Raw genomic sequence first — 26,557 nt, 5'->3', positions numbered from 1 at the left:
TTGAAGGAAAGGAACGGATATGGTGTGTAAATTAAAGAGGTCAATATATGGACTTAAACAAGCTTCCAGACAGAGGTATCTTAAGTTTAATGATACCATCACATCTTTTAAATTTAAAGAAAACATCGTTGATCGATGTATATATCTAAAGATCAGCGGGAGTAAGTTTATAATTCTTGTTCTATATGTTGAGTTTATAATTCTCGTTCTATATGTTGATGACATCTTGCTTGCTACAAATGACTTTGGTTTGTTATGTCAAACCAAAGAATTTCTTTCTAAAAACTTTGAAATGAAAGATATGGGTGAGGCATCCTATTTGATTGGAATTGAAATATTCCGTGACCGAACACATGAATTGTTAGAATTATCTCAAAAAGTCTATATTAATAAAGTTTTAGAGAAATTTAAGATGGACAAATGCTCTTCAAGTGTAGTTCCAATTCAGAAGGGAGATAAATTTAGTCTCATGCAATGTCCAAAAAATGAATTGGAATGAAATCAGATGGAAACTATTCCTTATATGCATCTATTGTTGGAAGCTTATTGTATGCACAGACTTACACTAGACCAGACATTAGTTTTCCTGTGGGTATGCTAGGCAAGTATCAAAGTAGTCCAAGAATGGATCATTGGAAAGCTGCAAAGAAAGTTTTAAGATATCTGCAAGGAACAAAGGATTATATGCTTACTTACAAGAGATCTAATCATCTTGAGGTGATTGGATATTCAGTTTCAGATTTTACCAGATGTGTGGATACAAGAAAGTCCACTTTTGGCTATTTGTTCTTTTTAGCTGAAGGAGCAATTTCATGGAAAAGTGCAAAGCAGTCTATTATAGCTGCATCCACTATGAAAGTTGAACTTGTAGCATGCTTTGAGGCTACAGTTCATGGTTTATGGCTGCAGAACTTTATCTCAGGACTTGGAATTGTTGACAATATTGCCAAGCTGATGAGAATTTATTGTGATAATTCTGCAGTAGTTTTCTTCTTAAAAAACGACAAGTATTCTAAAGGTGCTAAACATATGAAATTAAAATACTTTGTCGTTAAAGAAGAAGGTCAGAAACAAAGGGTGTCAGTCGAACACATTAGCACTAAACTTATGATTGCGGATCCACTGACTAAAGGATTGCCACCAAAGACGTTCAACGATCACGTTGAACGTATGGACATCAGTAGATATCATTATTGAGATCAAGATTACGTTTTTTGACACTTTGAGCTCATTTATTTATTGTTTCTGATTTTATCTTATAGTTTTATTATTATGATTAGTATATACATAAATGAATTATGTAAACCAAATAGGATATCGTCTTTGATAAAGACACTTATTGTTGGACCATTATTGATTATTTTTATTATAGATCATATTAATAGAAGAACTATTTCAGTGATACATGAAAGGGAGTATGTTAATGCAATGATGTATGACCGCCATGTTCCTTTAGTAGTTTCTTTAACTTGACATGATATGTTATGAAGTTTAATTTTGCGCATTATGTTTATGATCGTATATAGTAAATGTCAATAGGCCAAGTGGGAGAATGTTAGATTTATTCTTAAATTTAATATTATTTTTAATGTGGCCCAATTGCATTATATATTATTTATCTCTTTTGGGCTTATTATTTTATTAGGCTCATTAGGTTAAAAGATAATGCCCTAATTTTACACCATGATGGGTGGTGTCTATAAATAGAACCTTGGGGATTGGTCCTCTCACTGCCTCATTAAGTAGCTTATTATTCCCATCAAAAAATCTAAATTAAGTTTTAAAGGAAGGCAAGTGAGAGACACAATTCCTCAACAAGATTATCATGGATCAAGGTATGTTGTTCCTTAACTAATTTTAATTTCTAAAATTGCTCCAATGGGTACATTTCCCTTTCAAACTTGTTTCTGGAAAAGCATGCCACCTTCATGTTGAATTATAGCATAAAACTTTTTGGCTAGTTAAAAAATGTAATTTATCTCTTGTAAATGCTGGCGAAAATAGACTTCTAAAACTTAATGAGTTAGAAGAACTTATATTAGATTCTTATGAGAACTCTAAAATCTATAAGGAAAAGATCAAAATATATAATGATAGCAAGATCCTTAACAAAGAGTTAAAAGTAGGAGATAAAGTTCTTATTTTCAATTCTTCTTTGTCATTTAAGCCAAGCAAGTTGAAATCTATGTGACTTACTCCTCTCGTTGTGTCTAATGTCTCTAACTTTTGTGTAATTGAGATTGTTAGTGAAAAAACAGGAAAAATTTTAAAGGCAAATGGGCATTGTCTCAAAATCTTCATCGAAGGAGAACCTACACCTTAAGGGTGCGTTTGGGAAAAGGGTTGATTTAGAGAAGGGTTAGTGTTATGATAAAACTAGTGTTATGTTAAATCTAGTTTTATCATAACTCTTGTTTGGGGGAAGGGTTTAGAAATGTAGTTTTATGATAAGATGTATTTGGGGGAAGGGTTAGGTGGATAGTTTTATGGAGATTTTATGATAATATGTGTTTTGGGGAAGGGTTAGGTGGGTAGGTTTATGTGAAATTTATGATAAAATTTATTTGGGAAAGTATTATATGGGTTAGGTTAATAATTTTTTTATTTAGTAAAATATTTTTTACTATATTTTTTGTATAATTAGATTGAATTTGAATTTTCGAAAATAGAAAAAATTGACAAGCTATTTATACATAATAAAAGTATTAAAATATAAAATTTATTACCTTTGATTTTATTAAATTTTTATTAAAAGTTATATTTTTGACCATATGGCAAATGAGTGACCTGTAAAATCTATTACAATTAATTTAATTGAAATCTACATGGAATTACAAAATTGGTGACCATTGGATTTCATTAACGTTGATGATTCTTCTATATCAGGCAATTGACGTACAGTTACCGAAATTTCTCGTAATCAAATTTGTGAAAGGAAAATTACAAAAGAACAAAAAGGTTTTGAGATTCACGTAGAAATTCACAGATTTTTTTTAACTACTCACCCCAAGATTTTACACACTTCCAAGCATACAAATCATTCTCTTCGTCTTCCTGCCTTTTAACATTTTTCAGTTTTTTTCTTTTTTTTTTTTCCTTTGAAGAGTTGGTCTTCCTGCCTTTTCACATCTTTCTACTATTTTTATACAATCTAAACTTAAAATTAAGAAAACTTTTAGATGAAGAAGAATGTGTACTACCTTCCACAATTCTTAGTCCATTTCTCTCTTCAGCCAAAAGAACAGAGCACAACATAGCCAAGACTAAGAAAATAAGGAAAAATGCACATTGAAATCAAAGACCATGAACAAGAATATTACTGCTCACAAGTTTCATTTGCCACAATTGATCTGAGTTACCATGTTAATGAATTCATAAGAACTACCACAATTGAATAACTTGATTTTAATCCAAATAGACAAATGACATGGAAAGAAAGGTTCAAGCAGAAATGTACATTAGCAAACAATCGTGATATTAACAATAAATAACAAACAAACAAGAACAAAATTAAGAAACAAAGAAAGACATCCCAGAAGAGAGAAGATTGATAGAAGGGGCAATACAGAAGAAGAAGAAATGAATGAATCTGGACAAGGGTAGCATTTAGCGACTGTTGTGCAATAAATTCACTCAGAATCGTCAATTTCCCAATTCCATTCCATCGGTTTCGCGCGTGGAAAAGCATCGGAAGGATCTATGTCTATCCCTAACTTCCTTAAAATCCACATCGGTAAATTGAGGCTTTCTCTACTGGGAGATCACATGTTCGTTTCTCTCTCTCCTTCTTCCTCTGTTTTGTTCTTGAAATGAAACCACATTTCCAATCCAAAATATTCAACAAACACAGAATGGGGAATGGAGAGGCATACTATTCGACATCAACTCTAAATTGAAGAGAAAGGCGTGTAAGATTCGGCGATTGAAGAGAAATGGAAGAGAAACATGGAGAAGAAGAAGAAGAAAGAAGAAGAAAGAAGAAGAAACGTAGGTAAGATTCGGCGATTGAAGAAGAAACGCAAGAAAGAAGAAGAAAAGCAAACATGGAATCGAAGAGAACCATGGAGAAGAAGGAGAAGAAAGAAGAAGAAGAAACGCAAGAAATGGAGAGGCAGACTAAAGAAATGGCGATTGAAGAAGAAACGCAAGAAACGCAAACACGGATTGAAGGAACGTAAACACGAGTTGGAGAAAGGGCAAAACCGGGTTTATGAAAACCCTAAAACTAGGGTTTCCATAACCCTAGTACCAAACGCGGGTTAGGGTTAAGTAATCCTAACCCCACAGTATTAATCTGTCGTCCAAACGCCCCCTAAGTGTTAAAGATGTCACTTCATCATTCTACCTACTCTTGAGATCAAGAAAATAACGTCAAATTTATTTTCTTTCTTCACTTTCCAGTCTTTTAAATCCATTTCTTGCTTTCTAGTCTTTATATTTAGTTTTTAATAAATCTAAGAGAGATTTACTCTGATTTTTCGAAATAAACTTCAAGTCCAAAGAATGCACACAAATAAAAAAAGAGCTTTATCCATGCAAGCTTCAAACGAAAGCAAAGATGTCAACCCATCCAAGGGCGTACGTCGTTCCCCTTTATATTCCTCTCTACCTTTACTTTGCTTTTTCAAAGCAAGACAAAGCAATTTTTAAGTGGGGAGGGGGAGGGGAGGGGGGGGGGGGGTGAGGGCTTGAATGTATAATTCAAATATGGAAGATTTCAAAAGATTAATTCAAACTTTGGAGATTTCAAATTTTCAAAATTTTTCAAAATTTACCCAAATTTCAAAAATTTATCTTGCATAAATTAATAAGCATGGTTGTCAATCCTTGAGCACTGAGCTCGAATTTGTGGATATGTTTGTAAATATAATTGCGATATAATTGATGAATATATGTTTTTATCTTAAATACCCTTTCTTGGCCATACAATGATTCTAATCTTTGAATGCATGATTGTCAATGGTATGAGTGCAATGAATGTATGAATGTATGTTTTATCATTTTGCATGGATTTTTCTTGCTTGTCTTCTTCGTTGCTTATCATGACATGCCCATGATACACTTTTTCTCAATCTAGTCTAGATTGATTGCATATAGAATTAGAGTTGCTTCTTTGACATTGAGGTTGTCTTAATTTTTTTGTCTAGTCAAAACATGAATTAGAAAACTTCTTGACAAGCCACAACGAACCTAGAATCCTTTAGAAAAGGGTAGGTGTTTAAATTCGCTTATTGTCACTTTAAAGGAAGGTTGAGCTAGAAACTAAGTAGAGAACTACAGATTAGGATAGCCAGCCCGGTGCAAAGTGAAATGCATGCTACCGTAAAATAGAATCCAAATAAAATAGTGTCTAAGGAAAACCTAGCATAAAAGGTGAGGTTAGTAGCTATATAAAAAAACCAAGGGAAAAGAAAAGCTCAAAAACAAAAGTCGAGAGTATATTTAGCCCGGGTAAGCTGAATTGTAGGAAATTTCTATGTGATCAGTTAGGGTTGCCTGATGTTAGTGAGGTATGAACCCCTATGAAGGAAGCCTTCCATCCGTCTTAAGGAAAACCAGTACTACTTAATCTTAGAGTTCTTTACCTAGCTTCGAGTCTTGACCAAGGGCTTAGATTTAAGGAAGGATCCTTCCCACTCCACAGTAGAGGGAAAGCAAGTCTAGGATACTTTTAATCCTTTCAAAGCACGTCTAGGCATCAAAGTAGCAAGACCTCAAGTTTATTTGAACATGATTTCATCAGATAAATCAAGTCAAAACTTAACCTCAATCGAAAGCTTGCAATCTCTTTGATCATTTGAATGATGGTTAGTCTCGATTAGGATTTATTGTTAAGGCATTGAATTTGTAGCTCAGTTGACTTGCAAGATTAGCATCAATATCTACTAGCATGATTGAATGATTTTTTCCTTAAGTTTTTTGTAAGACTTGTGCCTAAATAGAAGGTTTTGAAAAGTATTTTGCTAAACAATCGTGTAAGAAAGAAAATGATCGTGCAAGTAGTTAAACGATCGTGTAAGAAGTTAAACGATAAAATAAGAAAGAAATGATCATTTGAAAAACAAAAAGATTGTGTAGAAAAAGGCTAAACGGTCATTTAAAAGGGTGAACGATCATGTATGAGGTTTAAAAAGATTCTTGGAGTTATAATTATTAGATTAGTAGAGTGGATTTCAGATGCCATAACATGCGAAGATTTAGAATTTAGAGCAAGAGCTGGCAAGATTATAGGAGTTTAAAGAATGACTAATTCAAGTTAGGTTTAGTTTAAATAAAATAAGAGCACAAAGAAAAGGGGGTTATTATGAAGTTCTAAAAGTGAAATGGTAGAAGAAGATCGAAGAAGAGCTCTGAACAAAGAAGGGAACTTAGTATAGTAAGTGATTTTTCTAAATAATTTTAGCTTTCAACAGCTTGGCTTTCTAAGTCTCATGTTTTATAAGTCATGTAATGCATGTTTATGTTTATAGAAAAACATGATTTGAAAAAAAAAAGCTTTAATGTTTTGTTTCAATGTTAAAGTTCATGTCTTTTGATTGTATTGTATGCTATGTTTGTGACTAAACCATTAGTCATATTCCTATCAATGAGCTAGCTATTATGTGCACATAATGGGTAAAGGAAACCATGTAAAAAAGGTTTGCATGGTGGAATAAGGTGGAACAATGCATAAAAGATGTGTATTGCGCCAGGAAGCCTAAGCAACAAGGAATGAACCAGGAAATTCTCATGGATGCTTTTGATGAAAAGGACATCCTCATGCACGGGAATTCATCTGATGCAAAACATGCGCGCCCCTCTTCCGCCATTCATCTGATGTCGCATGTCGGTTACCTGTGCTACGCACGCCTCGCACGTCACTTCTTCGAACCCACCTTCTACTAAACTATTTTTTTATGAATTTTTGAGTGGCGAACTTGTAAATAAATCACAAAAATCCAAAAAATTCCATTTGGGCACGTCCTCGAAGTCATGGTTTCGAACCCTTGCAACGGTTTTTTCCTAATCTCTTTTATAAATACCTAATTTTCCCCTATTTCTTCATAATTCAACTCCAATTTTCATCCAAATTCTCTCTCAATTTCATTTTTTTAAAACTTTTTTCTCTCCATTCTATCATTTTCTTTCGAAAAATCTAACAATCTTTTTTGATCAAATGGGGTAATTTTGATTTTGAGGCAAGGGGCATTGGTTTTATCAATTGTTTTAGGATTTTTTGTTAATTTCTTTTCAAGAATTGTGTAATCTTTGTTTGATTTCTCTCCAGAATCCTAATTTAATCTTCTTTATTTTTTTCCAAATTAATTGATTGAATGTGATTCTTAAATATGCCTCTTTGTATATAATATATAATATTCTTGAGAAATTAATATTGATTTTTTTTGTTGAATTTCTTTCTTAAATCTTATTGCAATTGCAATGTCAATTCTTGAAATATAAAGTTGATTTGAGATTCTTGATTAGAATTACTTCAATTTTATGCATGATTGAATTTAATCCTACAATTTTCTTGGCCAAACCTTAATTGATTAAATTCAAATTATCACTCAATTCAAGTATGCAAAGTACAGTTGTTTGTGAAAATTTGGAGTCAATGATTAATTCCAAGATTTCAAGAATTAATTGCAAAATTAATTTCGAACATATCTTGCACTTAATTTCTTGCATAATTCTAACAATTAAAATTGAAATTGATAATTGTCAATCTTTTCCATTTCATGTTCATGAAAAAGATTCGATTCCTATCAATTTCAGCATCTAACATTCCACAAACCCTTAGGGGAACGTAGTGGGTTAGGTGTTTACATCTTATGTAGCCACTTATCTCACTAAATGTTAGTGAAATTATTCAATAAAATATTAAATTTTTCTACTAACTTTAGTCCAAGGGCAATATGGTTATTTGAACATTCAAGCTAAAGTCAAAAGTTACATTTTTACTTTTTACAACTTTGACCATTTCGAACAAATTCTAAGCTTTCAAGTATGAATATGTATTCATATTTTTAATATTTAAATCACATTTAAACATAAAATTCTATCTCAAATTTATAATTGATGGCTATATCACATATATTTCAATGTCTCTCTCTTTACCTAATTCGAACAATGTGAATTATTCCAACAATGGTTCTAAGTTAAATACATATAAACTAGTAGTGGAACCTAATAGACCTATAGATCATGGGACTTCAACAATCCAAAATTAACTGACTAAGCACTTTTAGACTGAGCTAATCAACATTTGTTAACTAACGGGTATTCTACTAAAGTCTCGTAGTTGCACTCCCTTCACTATAGATATATTTGTGTCCATTTGATTTAACCCTGATCAGTAAGTTAATCATTCACAAGTTGTTCCTAACCTCGACTGGGTCAAAATACCATTTTACTTCTGAGATTACATCTTGCTCCTTAAGTCCCACTAATCCACTACCAAATCCCTCTCGGGCCAATGAGTGGGAGGGGCCCGTTGTTCAAGATTTGGATTTAGTCCTTAAGGAACAACCATCTACTAACCCTAATGCCAGAGGAGTGAATTCCATCTTACACCTTATGTCCCTAACCATTCACCTAGTCTTACCCCTGAAATGGGACGTTTATTGGGCCAGTTTCGTTTAGTTGCGCTAACCTATGCAGATTTAAGGATAATTCCTTATGAATAAAAGTTTATAGTTAGCCCAGGATTAAGATTAAGTTTGAAAAAGTTGTGAGATAATCAATCAAACCTCTAGCTAACTCTAAAGTAATTAATTGTTGTAATAGCTAGATGATCGGTAAAATTAAATAACATAAAAAGCTTTGGTAACCCACTTCCGTGAATGCCACCTATGTCTAGAGAGCTTTCACAGCTTAGATAAATTATATTGTTATTAAGATTCAAAGTTGTCAATATGAATCAACACAATAAAGGAACATTCTTCGTATGTATATGACTCTCTTTGAGTACAATATAACTTAAAGGATTCAGGCTCCCCCTAAATCTATAGATGAATCTTCTTAAAGATAAACTCAAGCTCCCCCTCAGTTCAATGTTAATTCTAGAAATCAAATCTTCTTTCATATTACTCATCATCAGCTTCATCATAGATCAACATGTCGAAACCATAGTTAGTTAATCACACTACCTTCTTCAGCACACAGTTCGGTAGCATTTCTCAACTGAAGAAAATTAATCTGTTTTTGTCAATCAATCACGAGCTTCAGGTCTGTAAATATATGTACTTATTCTTAAATCTTAAAAAGATATTTGTAAAAGATTCCTAAAATAATGGTGGATCTTTTATCTTTTTTAACTTAAAAACTTAATAGATAATAAAAGAAACTCAATAATTCTGTTTGACAAAAATACCAACAAAGGTACCTAGGTCATCATAATCGAAGTAGTCAGTTTTATACAATTAAGGGTGCTATAACTTATATTAACAGTGACTATTTGATGGTTCTAGTCTTATCTAAACTCTTTATATAGGATGCCTCCACTTCCATGTCTCTACATGAACGATGTAGGATCATATTGTTTATACAAACTACAAAGCGGACTACATCCATAATGTCTCCATAATAAGATGTCCAACCTTATTCATATACTACAAACCATTTGGGCTATATAGTCGAACTTGATCCACGTTTATGTCTCTACATAAAGTTCAAGTCTACACTAGATAGTCTTGAGACCTTAAGTTTATTGAATTCGAGATTATAGTATTCAATTTTTACTAATAAATCTTCAATGACCACTTTATGAATAGAATAAAATTTAAACTACAAACTACAAGCTTTATGGCATAAATTCCAACATGAAGAAGGCGTTTTACATATTAAAACTAGCGCCAAGAATGTAGAATATCAAATTCAAAAAACATTTCCTTATGACAATGAATATTTGAGGTGCTCTTATGAACATTCTTTTTATATTAAGACTAATGCTCAAGGAGATATTTGGGTGGTTTGTTTGTATGTGGATGACTTAGTTTTTACAGAAAATTATGCAAGTATGTTTGAAGATTTCAAGAAGGTCCAAAGAATTTGAATGACAGATATATGGTTGATGTCATATTTTCTTGGCATTGAGGTGAAGCAATCAGAGGAATGTATTTTCATCTCTCAAGAACGATATGTTAGAGAAATTCTCTAAAGAAGTTTAAGATGATCAATTCTAAGTTCGTCACAACTCCAATTGAAATTGGGATCAACCTATCCAAATATGAAGAAGAAGATGTTGTTGATCCTTCATAATTCAAAAGTTTGGTTGGAAGTTTGAGGTGTCTGACTCTTGCACATGACCGTGCATTATTTTTAGCATTGGATTGGTAAGTCAATTAATGGAGTCTCTTATAACTACTCATGTGAAAGTGGCCAAAGAGAATTCTTCGTTGTCTTAAAGGTACGCTTGACTGTGGGCTATTCTATTCTTCATCTAAAGAATTAAAGCTTGAAGGTTACTGTGATAGTGACTCGACTGAAGATACTAATAATCGAAAGAGCACTAGTGGATATATTTTATTTGTTGGTAATACTACATTTACTTGGAGTTCTAAGAAGCAACCTATTGTGACATTATCCACTTATGAGGCAGAATATGTTCTTGCATCTTCATATGTCTATCATGCATTTGGTTAAGAGAAATTTGCTAAAGACAGTTGGAATTTTACAAGACGATGCAACTGTGATCCATGTAGATAATAAGTCAACAATTTTGTTAGAAAAGAATCCTGTGTTCCATGATCGTAGCAAACACATTGGTACAAGATTTCACATTATCAGAGGTTGCATTTCAAGGAACACTACAAAAAATCAAGGTTTTCTCGACGCACAAAAAGGCGTCGGAAGAAACAACGTCGAAAAATACGCCTTATCCCGATGCCACTTTTCGCATGTTAGGTAAAGGACCTTTTTCAGGAAAATATTTCAGGAAAAAAAAAATTACATATTTAAAATATTTCCCGACGCAGTACAAACGTCAAGAATATGGTGGAAACGTCAGGAATATGGTGGAAACGTCACGTTGGGATATTTATTCCCGACGCCTTGTTGGTGATGCATCGAGAATCGATCTTCCGACGTGTTTCTTTTGACGGTCTTCCTGACGTTCCTTTTTTTGTTGAAAATTCGTTTCTAGACGTCTTTACCACTTCCCCCGATGTTTTTATGCGTCGGGAGTCTCCCCACTTCTTGTAGTCAAAAAAGGTTCAAGCTAAATATGTGAAGACTGAAGATCAAATTCCATATATTTTCATAAAGTAACTCGAAGTTGATATGTTTTTAACAAGTTAAAAACTTTTATTGGAGTTTTCAGAAATCATGTTTGGGAGGATGTTGAAAATTAAAATTTTTTTAAATAAATAAATTATATGTGAATTAATTTATAAGAGTCGACAAAAATTAAAGGATGTGAGTTAAAATGTTATAGTTAATTTAGTATAGTCTCATATTGATTAAGGGTAGGATTTAAATTGTTGTGTTTAATTGTGGTATGAGTTATATTGATGACAATTATATTTCATAAAAGGATTGAAATGTTGTAATCTAAATTATTTAAATGTAAATAAGAATACACCAAAAGATACTTAAAATTTTGCAAATAAGTTTTGTACTTCTCTCAAAATATTATGTATTGCCATTATTTATTTGGAGTGTTCTCACACACTTCCAACACTTCCAACATTTATGAGACGTTGAGCTTAATGGTTGAAAGATTGTTCGGCATTTACTATACTTGAAATTGGTAATTATATTTCTAGTTGCTACCTTTATATATTTTTTTTTCAAGAATTTTTATTTCATGATTTTAATTTACATTAGAGAAGAGTGAAAGAAGTTCCACTATTAGTTGTCCCAAATCAGAACAGTACCGTCCCACTAAATTAAGAAATGAGTTATAGTAACTTTCCACTAAATCCCTAAATGAGTTGTAGTAACTTTCCACCAAATCCAAGTGATGATGTATGTGGTTATTGAACTGAGGCACTAATCATTACTGATCCACTATAAACCCCATTATTTGAGTCTTAAACTAATTCCTCCACTGGATTTATCACAAAACTTAGGCCATGGCGGACGTTGGATATGTTATTCACTACTGATAATTTTAAAGTACCAATGCCAATGCCACTACTATAAAAACACAATGAAAACCCAGGATGGATCAAATGACAACATACACAATGGAAATCAAGAACACGACAATAATTTTTCTATGTGTAGTTCTAGCAGCTTCACTCACAGGGATCCATAATGTCTCGGCAGCTCGAGCGATCGTTCTCAGTAGATCAACACATCTTGTTGGTCAAGACGGCCTATGTCTTGACGTGATCGGAGGGTATAGCGATAACCACGTTCCAACTCAACTATGGCCATGTGGACCTCAAAACAACCAACTATGGACGATACAAGCTGATGGAACAGTTAGAACAATGGGAAAATGCTTAGTTCCAAATGGCCACGACTCTGGATCCTACACCATGATTGATGACTGCAACAAGGCTGATCCAAACGACAAAACATGGAAATTATATCCTGATGGCACCCTAACTCACGTCCGGTCCGGCCTTGTATTGACAAGTCAAGGAACAGGACCGTACGCCATAACTACAATAGAAACCAACACATCAGCACCAACACAAAGCTGGGGGACTGCAGACGATGGGTCGCCGATTGTCGCTGCCATTGTAGGGCTACGTCGCATGTGCTTGCAAGCTCAGAATGACAACATCCACGTGTGGATGAATAGCTGTGTCAAAAACAATCGACAACAATATTGGGCAGTGTTTAGTGATGGCACGATTCGAGCCAACTATAATACAAGCTTTTGTTTGAGTTCCACCGGGAAAGGTTCACATGACGCCATTGTTTTAGCTAAATGTGAAGGGTTGCCTCAACAACGGTGGGTGGCTAAGGAAGACGGTACAATCTTAAGCTTGAGTACTAATTTGGTGATGGATGTGAAAGGGAGTGATCCTAACCTTCGGAAAATTATTCTCTTTGCTCCTACTGGTAACCCTAATCAGCACTGGATGTTTGTTACTCAATATAAACCCTAAATATGTGTGATATGCAAAGCAATGGAAGGCTTTGAATAATTACTGTATTGTATGGTAGTGTTGGTTAAAAATAAAGAATAAATAAATGAGTGTGGGCTTTTTTATAGAAACTCGACGACATTAACGTGTTATATTGTAACTTTAGTTTTTAGAATTATTTTAAATGTATTTTCACTCAAATAGTAGAACAAATTTCATAAGTATTTGATTTCCATCTTTGCTTTTTATTAATTGAATTATGGTCTAAAAATAAATGATAACAATATATGTAGAAAAGAAATTTTCATATGGCAATTGAATTTTAAAAATAGAATGAACGGCAAGAAAGTTAAAAATAGTTGACATAATTAAATACAAAAACAAAACATAATTATTTGTTTAGCTGAATATTGACTTTACTGAGTTTCTTTACCAATGCATTAAATATAATTATAAGGAAGGCAAGATGTGTATGTTGAACAAGAAATTTTGGCCAATTAAATCATGTCACGTCATCAAAGCAAAAGTGAGATTATTATAATTTGATTGGATTTAGGTAGTCTAAGTTTTCTCCTATCCAACCTAGTTCAAACACTTGAAGAAAAATTGGGCCAAAGAAATAATGGACCTTAGCCTGCGCAAATAAGTGGACCTGAGTTCGAGCCCACCAAGCAAATAGATCCAAGCCCAAACTCGCTGAAAAAATGGGCCCGAGCCCAAGCCTGTCAAGAAAATAGGCCCAAGCTCAAACCTGTCAAGAAAATAGGCCCAAGGTCAAGTCAAACAAACAGATGGGCCCAAGTCCAAATCCAACAGGCAGATGGGCCTAAGCCTAAGTCTGCTCAACAAGCAAATGGGCCCAAGCCCGCCTAAAACCCATGGAGATTTTCTATAAACAGAGACCTTCCCATTCATTTTGGAGATCTTTTGGTGGAAGGAGGAATCGAAGCTCTGTAGAATTGAAGACAAAAATTTCAGAAGGCTCTCAAGACGTGCAAGTCATTATCAACCTCGAGATCATCCTTCTGAAAGATCGAAGACTCGGAAGATCAAACTTTCCTTGAATTCCAGAAGATTAAAGCTCGAATTGACTTGTAATTACAACTTCCTAGAGACCAAAGATCAAAAAGTTCTAAGTTTAAATTGTATGTGAGAGAAAGAATCAAAGGAGTAAATATTAGAGATTGTATCCATAACACCATATATCAATCAGTATACAAACTTCAATTCAACGAATTAAATTTCTCCTGAAATCTCGTGTAAACAATTTGGCACGCCCAGTGGGACCATCTCTACCTTTCATCTCTTTCTCTTTTTGAAGAAAATCCAAAGAAAATCATGACATCTCAAAGCAACACTTCCAAAGCTCTCAGTGACATCGGCAAGCGACCAAACACTCGTAGCCACTCAAGGGAGATTCAATCATTTGAAGATATGCCACCTTTTAAAGTTGCAAAGAATATTTGGGAGCAAATCTCCAAGCCACCAAAAGGTAGAATTGTAATCAAGAAAAATCCTGCGATTGACGAACACTACTCGTTCTCTGAACACTCAAGTGAGGAGATGGCTCACCCAAATATAATGTCAGTTATGGTAACTGATGTGGATACAAGTGAAAATAGAATGGCGGAGCTTGAAAAGAAGGTGAACATGCTCATGAAGGTGGTTGAAGAAAGGTATTATGAGATTGCATCTCTAAAAAATCACATTGAAAGTCGTGATGTTGCTGAATCAAGTCATAAACATACTGTCAAGAATACTGACAAAGGGAAGGCAGTTATGCAAGAAAGTCAACCACAAAATTCGACCTCAATTGTATCACTGTCTGTTCAACAATTACAGGAGATAATTGCAAACTCCATCAAAACTCAATATGGTGGACCTGCTCAAACTTTATCTTTGTACTCCAAACCATATACGAAGAGGATCGACAATCTCAGAATGCCAAATGGATATCAACCTCCCAAGTTCCAACATTTTGATGGAAAAGGCAACCCAAAACAACATGTTGCTCATTTCATCGAAACATGTGAAACTGCTGGTACGCGAGGAGATTTATTGGTCAAACAGTTCGTTCAAACTCTCAAAGGAAATGCCTTCGACTAGTATATCGATCTGAAGCTTGAATCCATTGATAATTGGGAGCAACTTGAGAGAGACTTTCTCAACCGTTTCTACAGCACTCGACGTATCGTCAGCATGATGGAGTTGACAAACACAAGACAACAAAAGGGAGAGCGAGTCATCAACTACATCAACCGATGGAGAGCTCTGAGTCTTGACTGTAAAGATTGACTCACCAAACTGTTTGCAGTGGAGATGTGCACCCAAGGCATGCATTGGGAACTTCTTTATGTTTTGCAGGAAATAAAACCTCGCACGTTCGAAGAGTTGGCAACTCGTGCCCATGATATGGAATTGAGTATCGCCAATACAGGAGCAAAAGATTTCTTGATTCCAAAATTGAGGAGTGACAAGAATGAACTTGAGGACAATAAAAAGATCGCAAATAGTGTCATAAAAGAGTCTATGGTTGTTCACGCAACTCCTTTGAAATCTTTCTCTAAAAGAAAAGAAACAAAAATTGAAAGAAAGCATGATGGCGATGAAAAGCGACGGACAACTCTTAAAGAAAGGCAGGAAAAAGTTTATCTATTTCCCGACTCTGATGTTGCAGACATGTTAGAGCAGCTGCTAGAGAACCAACTTATTCAACTGCCAGAATACAAACGACCAGAACAAGTAAGAAAAGTAGATGATCCTAACTACTGCAAGTATCATCAGGTCATTAGTCACCCTGTTGAAAAGTGTTTCGTGTTGAAAGAGCTCATTTTAAAGTTGGCTCGTGAAAAGAAGATCAAGCTAGATATTGATGAAGTAGCTCAGACGAATCATGTTGCGATCGAGATGACTTCAAATGTTCTGCCATTAACACAACTTGATGATAAAAGAAAAGGCTTGATTCAATTTCGGACTTCTGCACCTATACTTGTTCTATTCCAACAAAGGATCGTGACGATAAACTCCCAGAATAAAGAAGCGCATGGTAAAGATGATGGCGAAGGATGGATAACAGTCACTCATCAAAAAGGGAGACAACCAAATTCCATTCAAAAGGAGTCACGATTCCATCAAAAGTATGCAAAAGGAAGCATCTCCCATAAAAAGAAAGGAAGAAGGAACAAGAAGATGTGGAATCCTAAGCCCATAAAAGGAAAAGATGAGGACTTCCTCCAACTTCGACGGTCAATAACTTTGACAGAATTCCTCCCAAGAAGTTTCCTTGATGATCATCCAGAAGAAATACTTGAAGTCACTGCATGTCATGCTGCCAGCATAGTAGAAGTCGACAACAATTATGGATCTTCTAAAGAAGTCAACAATTCAAATGAAATTAATCAAAGGACATCTGTCTTTGATCGTATCAAGCCTTCAACTACTCGATCTTCAGTCTTCCAAAGATTAAGTATGGCCACGAAAGAAGCAGAAAACCAATATTCAACGTTTATTTACACTCGAACTTCAGCTTTTAAAAGGCTGAGTATCTCCACATCGAAGAAAGATCGACCTTCAAATCTGCTTTTGATCATCTAAAGATGACAAATAATCAACAACAAAGAGATGAAATCTTTGAAGGCAAAACCATTTCGTGAAGAAAATGATGACGATAAGATTCATAGTCGTGTCCCGTCACGCATGAAGAGGAAGTTGTCTGTTGACATAAATACAGAAGGTTCATTGACTGTGAAACCAAGATTTATTATCTTCACCAATCCTACAAACGAAGGAGATGAACAAATTCTTGTTGAAAATAAAAGCTGTTAAATATGCAAAGCTCCTTATCGCAAGAGCCTAAACTGCATGGTGCTCCTAGCCTACAAGAGATTAAAAGGTGAATGGCAAAGAAAAAAAAAGTGTTGAACTACGTTATGACTTGATCCCTATGTTATAAAAAGGGTATGTAGGTAGCTTAAAATTCACTTTAAGTTCAGTCGCACTTAAAAAAAATAATATATTAATCTTCATTGTGATGATGTAAGCGCATAGTAAATGATGCGTAAATAGTACAAAATGAAATTCAGGAGCAGTCACACCAGAATAAGAACATTCTCATCACCATTCAACAAATTCTTGTATTTACAAGAATACAACTAAAGAAAAAAGAAGAATAGGGGCAAAGGGGGCAAAGTTAAAGCCTCCACTTGAAGTTCTTAAATTCTTCGCGTGCAGCGTCCAGGCTCTTTTGAACCGTAGCTAGCGCCTCGGTGGCTTCTTTGGTGACAACAAAGATGTTTAATTGTCTACCTTCTTAAGGTGCGGTTTCGCCTCTTCTCCAAAATGTTGACCAGCGAACTCTACTCCTCTTCGATGTGTTGCAGACAAGGATCTTTCCATGCGTTGCGGCCAAGAGGATCTTCATCTTCATCTTCTCACAAATATTGCAGCCACGAAAATCATCATCTTCATCTTCTCACATATGTTGCAGCCGAGAGGATCATCATCTTCATCTTCTCACATATGTTGCAGCCGAGAGGATCATCATCTTCATCTTCTCATATATTTTGCAGCCGAGAGGATCATCATCATCATTTTCATCTTCTCACATATGTTGCAGTCGAGAGGATCATCATCATCATTTTTCATCTTCTCACATATGTTGCAGCTGAGAGGATCATCATCATCATTTTCATCTTCTCACATATGTTGCAGCCGAGAGGATCTTCATCATCATTTTCATCTTCTCACATATGTTGCAGCCGAGAGGATCTTCATCATTATGTTCATCTTCTCACATATGTTGCAGCCGGGAGGATCTTCATCATCACCATCATCTTCAATGTGTTGCAACAGAGAGGATCATCATCTTCATCTTCAATATGTTGTAGCCAAGGAAATCATCATCGTCATCTTCTCACAAATGTTGCAGCCGAGAAAATTTTCATCTTCATCTTTTCACAAATGTTGCAGCCGAGAGGATCATCATCTTCATCTTCTTACATATGTTGCAGTGAGAGGATCATCATCATCTTCATCTTCTCACATATGTTGCAACCGAGAGGATCATCATCATCATCTTCATCCTCTCACATATGTTGCAACCGAGAGGATCATCATTATCATTTTCATCTTCTCACATATGTTGCAGCCGAGAGGATCTTCATCATCATTTTCATCTTCTCACATATGTTGCAACCGAGAGGATCTTCATCATCATTTTCATCTTCTCACATATGTTGCAGCCGAGAGGATCTTCATCATCATTTTCATCTTCTCACATATGTTGCAGCCGAGAGGATCTTTACCATCATTTTCATCTTCTCACATATGTTGCAGCCGAGAGGATCTTCATCATCATGTTCATCTTCTCACATATGTTGCAGCCGAGAGGATCTTCATCATCATCTTCATCTCACATATGTTGCAGTCAAGAGGATCTTCATCATCATCTTCATCTCACATATGTTGCAGCCGAGAGGATCTTCATCATCATCTTCATCTCACATATGTTGTTGCCGAGAGGATCTTCATCATCATCTTCATCTCACATATGTTGCAGTCAAGAGGATCTTCATCATCATCTTCATCTCACATATGTTGCAGCCGAGAGGATCTTCATCATCATCTTCATCTCACATATGTTGTTGCCGAGAGGATCTTCATCATCATCTTCATCTCACATATGTTGCCGAGAGGATCTTCATCATCATCTTCATCTCACATGCAGTATAGTCGACAGAACAATCATCGTCATCTCCATGTGGTGTAGTCAACAGAAGAATCATCGTCGTCTCCATGCGGTGTAGTCGATAGAACAATCATCGTCGTCTCCATGCGGTGTAGTCGACAGAACAATCGTCGTCGTCTCCATACGGTGTAGTCGACAGAACAATCGTCGTCGTCTCCATGCGGTGTAGTCGACAGAACAATCGTCGTCGTCTCCATGCGGTGTAGTCGATAGAACAATCTTCGTCGTCCTCTCCATGCGATGTAGTCGATAGAACAATCATCGTCTTCTCCATGCAGTGTAGTCGATAGAACAATCATTGTCTTCTCCATGCAGTGTAGTCCATAGAACAATCATCGTCGTCTCCATGCAGTGTAGTCGATAGAACAATCATCGTCGTCTCCATGCGGTGTAGTCGATAGAACAATCATCCTCAAATTTGTTCAAGCGGCGCTCCATCCTTAAATTTGTTCAAGCGGCATCTCGATCCTCAAATTTGTTCAAGCGCATCATCTACACACTTCACTCCTATGAAAAAAAAAGAATTTGTGGAAAAAAAATTGGAGTAAAAGAATTGAAAAAAAAAAGGTTTAGCTTCACTCCTATGAAAAAGAAGGCTAAGTAAGTAAGTAAAAAAAAATTGTTAAAAAATTGGGGTAAAAAAAAATTACAAAAAATATGTTTGGAAAAATGGAGACAAAATGATGGAATTTTCTTTTTAACAAAATTGTAGGGAAAAAAAAGAAAGAAAGAAAAAGATAATAAAAAAAGGAAAAAAAAAAAGAAAAAAAGAAAAAATTGAAAAAAAAAAAAAGAACAAGAAAAAGATAATAAAAAAAGGAAAGAAAAATGGAAAAAGAAAAGATAAACGGTAATAAAAGAAAAGAAAAACGAAAAGAAAAAAGGAAAAGGAAAAGAACTACATCTGCCCCATTAAAAAAAAAAAAGAAAAAAAAAGAAAAAAAAAAGAAAGAAGAAAAGAACTGCATCTACACTAAAATAATGAAAAAAAAACTCAGAAATATGAAAGTGCACACAAAATACATAGAGGAAGAGCTAAAAAAAATTGAAGGGAAGTGGGGAAGATTTAAGTTTCCTCACAGAAAAAAAATTCACTCTTTTCGCTGCTCTCTTACTCTATCAGCAGCGAACTAAAGGAAGTGGCTTGAGATTTTTTTCTTTAATCTTTCTTTCCTATTTATAAGAGAGGGAAAAGTATCAAAATTCTCAATAAATTAAAGTGGTTGACATTGAGGCTGAGTTAAAATTCTCAACAAGTTTGAGATTTAGAAGTTGGGATTTTTCTTTTGAAATTGGGAACTCTAAGGTCAAATAATTTTTTTTTCTTTTCTCTTATTTATAAGAAATTACATTTATAGAAAAAAATATATTTTCTTCAAAATTAAGTGAAAGAAAAAAAATTTCTCCTCATCCCTCCAAGAATTTCTCTCTAAAAAAAGAAAAAAAAATCATCATTTTTTTCTCTCTCTTTTTAGATACTTTTCAAATCATAAATCTATTCTAAATTTAAAAAAAAAAAAATAGAATCGGTCGATTTCAACTCATTCTCCTAATTAAATCCATGATTGAAGCAAAACAATTTTAAAAAAAATCCTCAAATCATTTAGATTTTTTTTTGTTGGAAATTATTTTTAAAAAAATCATAAATTCATTTCAAATCCAAATTAAGTAAAAAAAAAAATAAACTGGTAAACTTTTCAAATTTTAAGCTTAGGACAATTCAAATAGCACAAGTTTTGCTAAAAATTCAAATTACGAGATTATGCAAAAAAAAAAAAAATCAATCGAAGCTTTGACTTAAATTCATACTTTGATGGGTTGGCAACATTCGAATTTATCAATGTTAAGTCTCAATTCTCCCATTAAATTCATTGGTAAAAAAAAATCAATTTCATTCAAATTTATTTCTTGGGCATATTCCAAGTAATTTAAATTAAAAAAAATGAATTAAATTCAAAACTCTTTGCAAAATTGGCATTGTGTCATATTTCAAACTTTTTCATATAGTATTTTAACTACACTTATGTCCAAATGCATATTGTGGTTAATTTGGCATATTAGTGCTGAAGCAAAAGTCAAGAACAAAGCAATTGTATTTTTGGTTTCAGCTTATCATTTTCGAGACTCATCCACCCATACATGTGCACGAATCTCGAAAAGGAGGCATTTGTTGAACAAGAAATTTTGGCCAATTAGATCATGTCACGTCATCAAAGCAAAATTGAGATGATTATAATTTGATTGGATTTAGGTAGTCAAGTTTTCTCCTATCCAACCTAGTTCAAACACCTGAAGAAAAATTGGGCCAAAGAAATAATGGACCCTAGCCTGCACAAATAAGTGGACTTGAGTTCGAGCCCACCAAGCAAATAGATCCAAGCCCAAATGGGCCCGAGCTCAAGCTTGTCAAGAAAATAGGCCCATGTTCAAACCTGTCAAGAAAATAGGCCCAAGCTCAAGTCCAACAAGTAGATGGGCCCAAGCCCAAACCCAACAGGCAGATGGGCTAAGCCTAAGCCTGCCCAACAAGCAAATGGGCCCAACCCGCCTAAAACCCATGGAGATTTTCTATAAATAGAGACCTTCCCATTCATTTTGGAGATCTTTTGGTGGAAGGAGGAATCGAAGCTCTGTAGAATTGAAGACAAAAACTTCTGAAGGCTCTCAAGACGTGCAAGTCATTATCAACCTCGAAATCGTCCTTCTGAAAGATCGAAGACTCGGAAGATCAAACTTTCCTTGAATTCCAGAAGATTGAAGCTCGAATTGACTTGTAATTACAACTTCCTGAAGACCGAAGATCAAAAAGTTCTAAGTTTAAATTGTATGTGAGCGAAAGAAACAAAGGAGTAAATATTAGAGATTGTATCAACAACACTATATATCAATCAATATACAAAGTTCAATTCCACTAATTAAATTTCTCCTGAAATCTCGTGTGAACAATGTATTATAGTGCGACTTATTTTTCTAGTTTAATTTTTTAGAACTATTTATAATTAAAAAAAATTAATATATATTTGTAAAGAAAAACATTAACTTTTAATGGAAATATATTGCAATAAATATTTATGTGCATGTGTTTTTAAATTAGGGCCCATCACAAATTGTACGAATTATTGAGTCAATTAAATATATGGGCTAAATTAGAAAATAAAACTATTTATTAAATAAATATAAAAATAATTCAATAATTAGTATATACCTTAATTAGTGGATTAAATTTGAAACACAAAAGAATCAGATCAATGGTCTTTTTTTAGCAACTGGACAACTAATAATTAGTATATTCAATATATTAATGGATGACTAAGGGATATAGTCATGTCCCACAAACAAAAACAAAATTAAAACTTGTAACATTTTATAAAAAGAATCTTGGGTTTTTTTGTATATGTAGTTTTTGAAACGAAAATTAATTAATTCTTTACTAATGAATAAGTCTGAGACAATAATATCATCTTTGGCTATGGGAGAAAGCGCGGTGAAAGGTTATTTCAACCCAAAAGAAAGGCGAATCAAGGTCATGACCAAATTTAGCTAAACAATGTGCCGCCAAATTACACAATATGTGGGGCATATGATAAGAAATAAGAACAAAATTTTCTGGGAGTAACTTGAATTCCTCCAGTTATACACCAACTTCATTTCTATATTTGCCTTTTGATTTATGATTTTTTTTTTAATTATTATTATTATTATTGGGGACATTTTTAAAAATATAACAAGATAAAAAAATATTTACACTGTATAGAACAATTCCAAAAATAAAAAAAAAACCACACACCTACAATGAAAAATACAAAAAATGTTTCATCTATCATGTCGTCAATAACGCGCGTAATATAATTAATATACGATCGTTTAGATTTCAATACCAAAATCTATATGATTTTTTTTTCAAATACGATTGTTCAATTTGGTTAAATGGTCGTTTACATTCGTTACATAATCGTTTAAATTTTATCGTCAAGATTCTTTGATACATGATCGTTTAGATTTGACTAAAGGAATTTTTTTAAGATTCTTTTATTACACGATCGTTTAGATTTATTCACATAATTATTATTTTTATTATTGTTATTCTTGTTGTTGTTATTATTATTATTTATTATTATTTATTATTATTATTATTATTATGGTCGTCGTCGTCATTACTATTGTTATATTTATTATTATTATATTTATTCTTATTATTATTATTGTTGTTATTATATTATTATTCTTATTATTATTATATTTATTATTCTTCTTATGATTATTCTTATATTTGTTGTCGTTGTAATCAAAGTTGATTGGAGACACTTTGTAGTGTCTGCTCTTAATGATAAGAATGCCCCGTGATGGTCTTTGTAAATTATTTTGTTACTAATTTATTTTTGTCTTTATGCGTGCGTGTGTACCTAATTCATTTTCTTACTTCTTCAGTTTCATGACATGAAAACTTCCTTTGAAGATTGGTAGAAAGTGCAATGTTTTTTTTAAATGTTGATTTTTAACCTCAGCATCTGTTATGTACTTCTATCATTTATTCAGATGGCTATATTGAGCATTTTTCGACTGATGCTAGACAAGTTGCTTGGTGGATCATGGAAAACCGTGGAGAGTACTTCAATCGGTCTAAAGTTGTTCTCGACAGAGTAAAGATGCTAATTTTCATATCAAAGTTACAATCGATGGCTTTTGGTCTTCTGGTATGAGAATCTACTTGACAGGTCATTTCTATTTAAGCTGGTCTTTATGTAGAGCAACTTTTCTCTACTGTTTCTCTTGTTGCATTCCAACTTTGTTTGCTTGAATTCATGGCTAGAACAACCTTACCCAAAACCAAACTAAAATAAAAGAAATAAAGACGATGATCACTGACTATTGAATTTGAAACCATACTAAGCGTTCTAGCAATACTCTCTGAGGATATTGTCCTATACCTATACATGAAAGTGCCCCTTCAATTAAACATTTGCAAAAGCTTTTTCACGAGTTTCGTATTTAGTTTGTTTCTCTCAAATTGTCCAACTCCCTCCACCATTTTATTAGTCATATCTCTTAGGAAAGGAAGCCTAAATTTATCATTTTGAATGTTTATTAAGATAATCATCTGAAAAATGTGATTGCGTTCTAAACTTTGTAGAATTCTAGATTTATATGTTCATTTCGTATCCTTGCATTTTGAACTTTGTATCTCGATCAATAGTCTCTTTTTCATTATATCTATGAAAAGTTCATTTGGTCTTCAACTTGGTTGAGATGCCTAGAACTTTGTAATTTCTTTTATATTCATTCATTTTGCTCATTGGAAGCTCAGTTTCTTAAAAAAGAAATGGTATATGGTACTTGCAATTTTGCTTTTGAGTATTATAAAACAAAGTAATAAAGAGACCATCTCCTTTCCAAAAAAAAAGTAGTATCAAGATGAAATTTATTTTTTGAATCGTTCTTTTGCCTCCACTTATTTATATTTTAATATGCTTCACTTGTGATATATTAGTCTTGCATAGAAAGTGTCAGAGAAATTTTGGATAAACAACCTGCAGCTCTTGAGCTTGAGGTTCTTTACAAGTTGATGTGTAAGATAATTTGTCCACCTATTAGTTTCCTACATAAATTTGTATGCTCAGGATTTTGATGGGTATCATATGTATTCATATATATCAAGTAATTGTATTTATCAAAATATCTGGTTTAATGTTATTATGTTAAGTACATCTTAGAACTTGGATTCTAGCTTCTAGAGACATAAATGGTGTTGGATTTAACAAGGCAAGCTGAACTACATCGTTCTAGATGTGCAGAAATTATGAATGATCTCATGAACTTGAAGGTCAAGTTTGTAATTTTCATTCCCTTTTCTCCTTTATTTGATATTTGTTAATCTAAAACATAATTTTCCCTGAATTATGTCTTGCAGACTGTCAAACTATTCCTTCAAGAATCTAACGGTTTTGCTGTTAATATACCTGAATTGAAACTTATAAGACAGTATCATGATGATGTTGTTCGTCTTAATACTGTTCTGGTGAATGTTCATGAATGGAAGGATCAACATACTGAAATAGAAGAATTAAATTGCATCCTGAGAGATGGATTATCATTGAAAATAAAAGGTTTGTTCATGCATTAACTCTTTTATATCTAGGGTGCAGATCGGAAGAAGTTGAGGCTGTTTGTATCGGGTTCAAGGGAAAAGGCCAGAGGTTTCGAGAAAAAGTGAAGCCAATGAAATGAGTATGATCAGTTTCCGTTGAGGCGTTCTCTCTCCATTAGCTCTCTTCCACAACTCCAATCTCCAAACCTCATCTTCTCTGTTCTCTTCAACCATCACCTTCGTTCCCTTTGTCCGAAAAAAGGTATGTTTCATATTGATTTACGCCCTAGATTGTTTCCTTTTTTAAAAAAAAAACCATCACTTTACGATTCTTTTTTTTTTTTAAAGAAAATGTAACAATCTAACGTGAGATGTAGATGAGCTGAAAAGTGTGGTAGTTTCCTACTTACTAAATGACAAGGTAAATTTGTCTTAACACTCTTAAAAGTTTTTAAACTATGTTTTATACTAAATTTTGACATTTTTGTTTAAATAGAAAAAAACAAGTGAGCATAATTCTAATAATCCTGTTAGAAGAGTACCATCGTCGACACATATTCCTATTCCTACTCCTACTCCAATCATAAATTCCCCACCGGTATTCCTTCCTAACCTTTTTGTTCCTTTGTTATTTTAAATTATTATTGTTTGAGATTTTTCTAACCATATTATTGTTGAAAAAGAGTGTTACTACCAACACTCCCCATAAATTCTAGCTAGTAAATTGAGTTTGTTCAGGAGAAGTCATTGTTGAAGGTAAATGGTCTTCCAATGATCTTGGCCCTAAAGCAGTTCGTGTGTGGGTTGATACAGTGAAAATATCAAATTCCTTCTTATGGAGGCCTACCTTTGACGTTATTGTTATTGATGATGCTTTGGGCACTACTATTGCATGGCCAATGGATAAAGTCAAACTATGTAAGAAATTTTATTTACTTTGTGAGTTAGGTATTTATTTAGTTCTTGAACTAATTTATTGTTAGAGTTATATAATGATTTTTTTTTCGTTAGGTGATTGATGTGTGGAGAAAACATTGGAGCAACATATATACGTGGGATAATTTTGGTATTGCTACAATTTGAACATATTTTTTTGATCCTATCAACAATTTGGGATATATATATATATATGTAGTCATTTTATTTGAATACAATTTACTTGTTCTAATAGTTAAAGACTTTGAATACAAACCCTTGAATGAATATGATGCCTCTTTTTTTTTTTTTTTTTGTATGTTATAAATTTGAATATTTTGGTTATAATTATGATTATAGATTTAGATGAATGTGAATTAAACCTTTCTAGTATAGCAAATTATGACTTGATCTGTAAATATTTATATGATTATATATTGATTTTACAATAATAATATTGGATAGGTACTATTAAATCAATTATAGTTATGTTTGTATTATTACAAAAAATGCTATAGAGGGTCCATCAATAATAACATTTGTGTGAAAAAGGGACATTTATAATTTGTTTCCATTAAGATGAATACTGCTAATAAAAAGAAGAGACTTTCAATAACATATCTATTTTTTATAACGTTTTTTTATTGTTATAAAAAAATGTTATGGTACTTTTTCAATACCATGAAACGTTTCCATAATAGTGAATTAAAACTATAATATATCCACTATTTATATTGTTATTAATAGCAGTACAAAAATCGCTATTAAAAGTCAATGATTTTTTACTAC

At 33.4% G+C, this 26,557-nt stretch overlaps 1 protein-coding gene and 1 long non-coding RNA gene across 5 annotated transcripts; both read left to right on the top strand.

The window, feature by feature from the left end:
- The first annotated feature begins 12,167 nt into the window (after nt 1-12,167).
- LOC107992255 (nigrin b-like) lies at nt 12,168-13,043 on the top strand. Its single transcript, XM_017048120.2, has one exon. The coding sequence runs from the start codon at nt 12,168-12,170 to the stop codon at nt 13,041-13,043; it is 876 nt and encodes a 291-aa protein (XP_016903609.2).
- A 10,205-nt stretch (nt 13,044-23,248) lies between these two features.
- On the top strand, nt 23,249-26,072 carry LOC127148370 (uncharacterized). 4 transcript variants are annotated; one of them, XR_007819309.1, is made up of 5 exons: nt 23,249-23,462; nt 24,905-25,115; nt 25,202-25,274; nt 25,350-25,771; nt 25,865-26,054. It is a non-coding gene; the product is annotated as an uncharacterized LOC127148370 (long non-coding RNA). The 4 variants fall into 4 exon arrangements; XR_007819307.1 differs by having other exon boundaries at nt 25,202-25,771; XR_007819310.1 differs by having other exon boundaries at nt 24,905-25,451; nt 25,537-25,771.
- Nucleotides 26,073-26,557: the final 485 nt, after the last annotated feature.

Source organism: Cucumis melo, chromosome 3 (genome assembly GCF_025177605.1).
Source record: "Cucumis melo cultivar AY chromosome 3, USDA_Cmelo_AY_1.0, whole genome shotgun sequence".
Lineage (NCBI taxonomy): Eukaryota > Viridiplantae > Streptophyta > Magnoliopsida > Cucurbitales > Cucurbitaceae > Cucumis > Cucumis melo.
This window is presented reverse-complemented; position numbering and strand designations above follow the sequence as displayed.

Excerpts from the sequence above, each read along its gene's own strand:
- LOC107992255 (XM_017048120.2), top strand. The coding sequence starts at position 12,168 with ATGGAAATCAAGAACACGACAATAATTTTTCTATGTGTAGTTCTAGCA.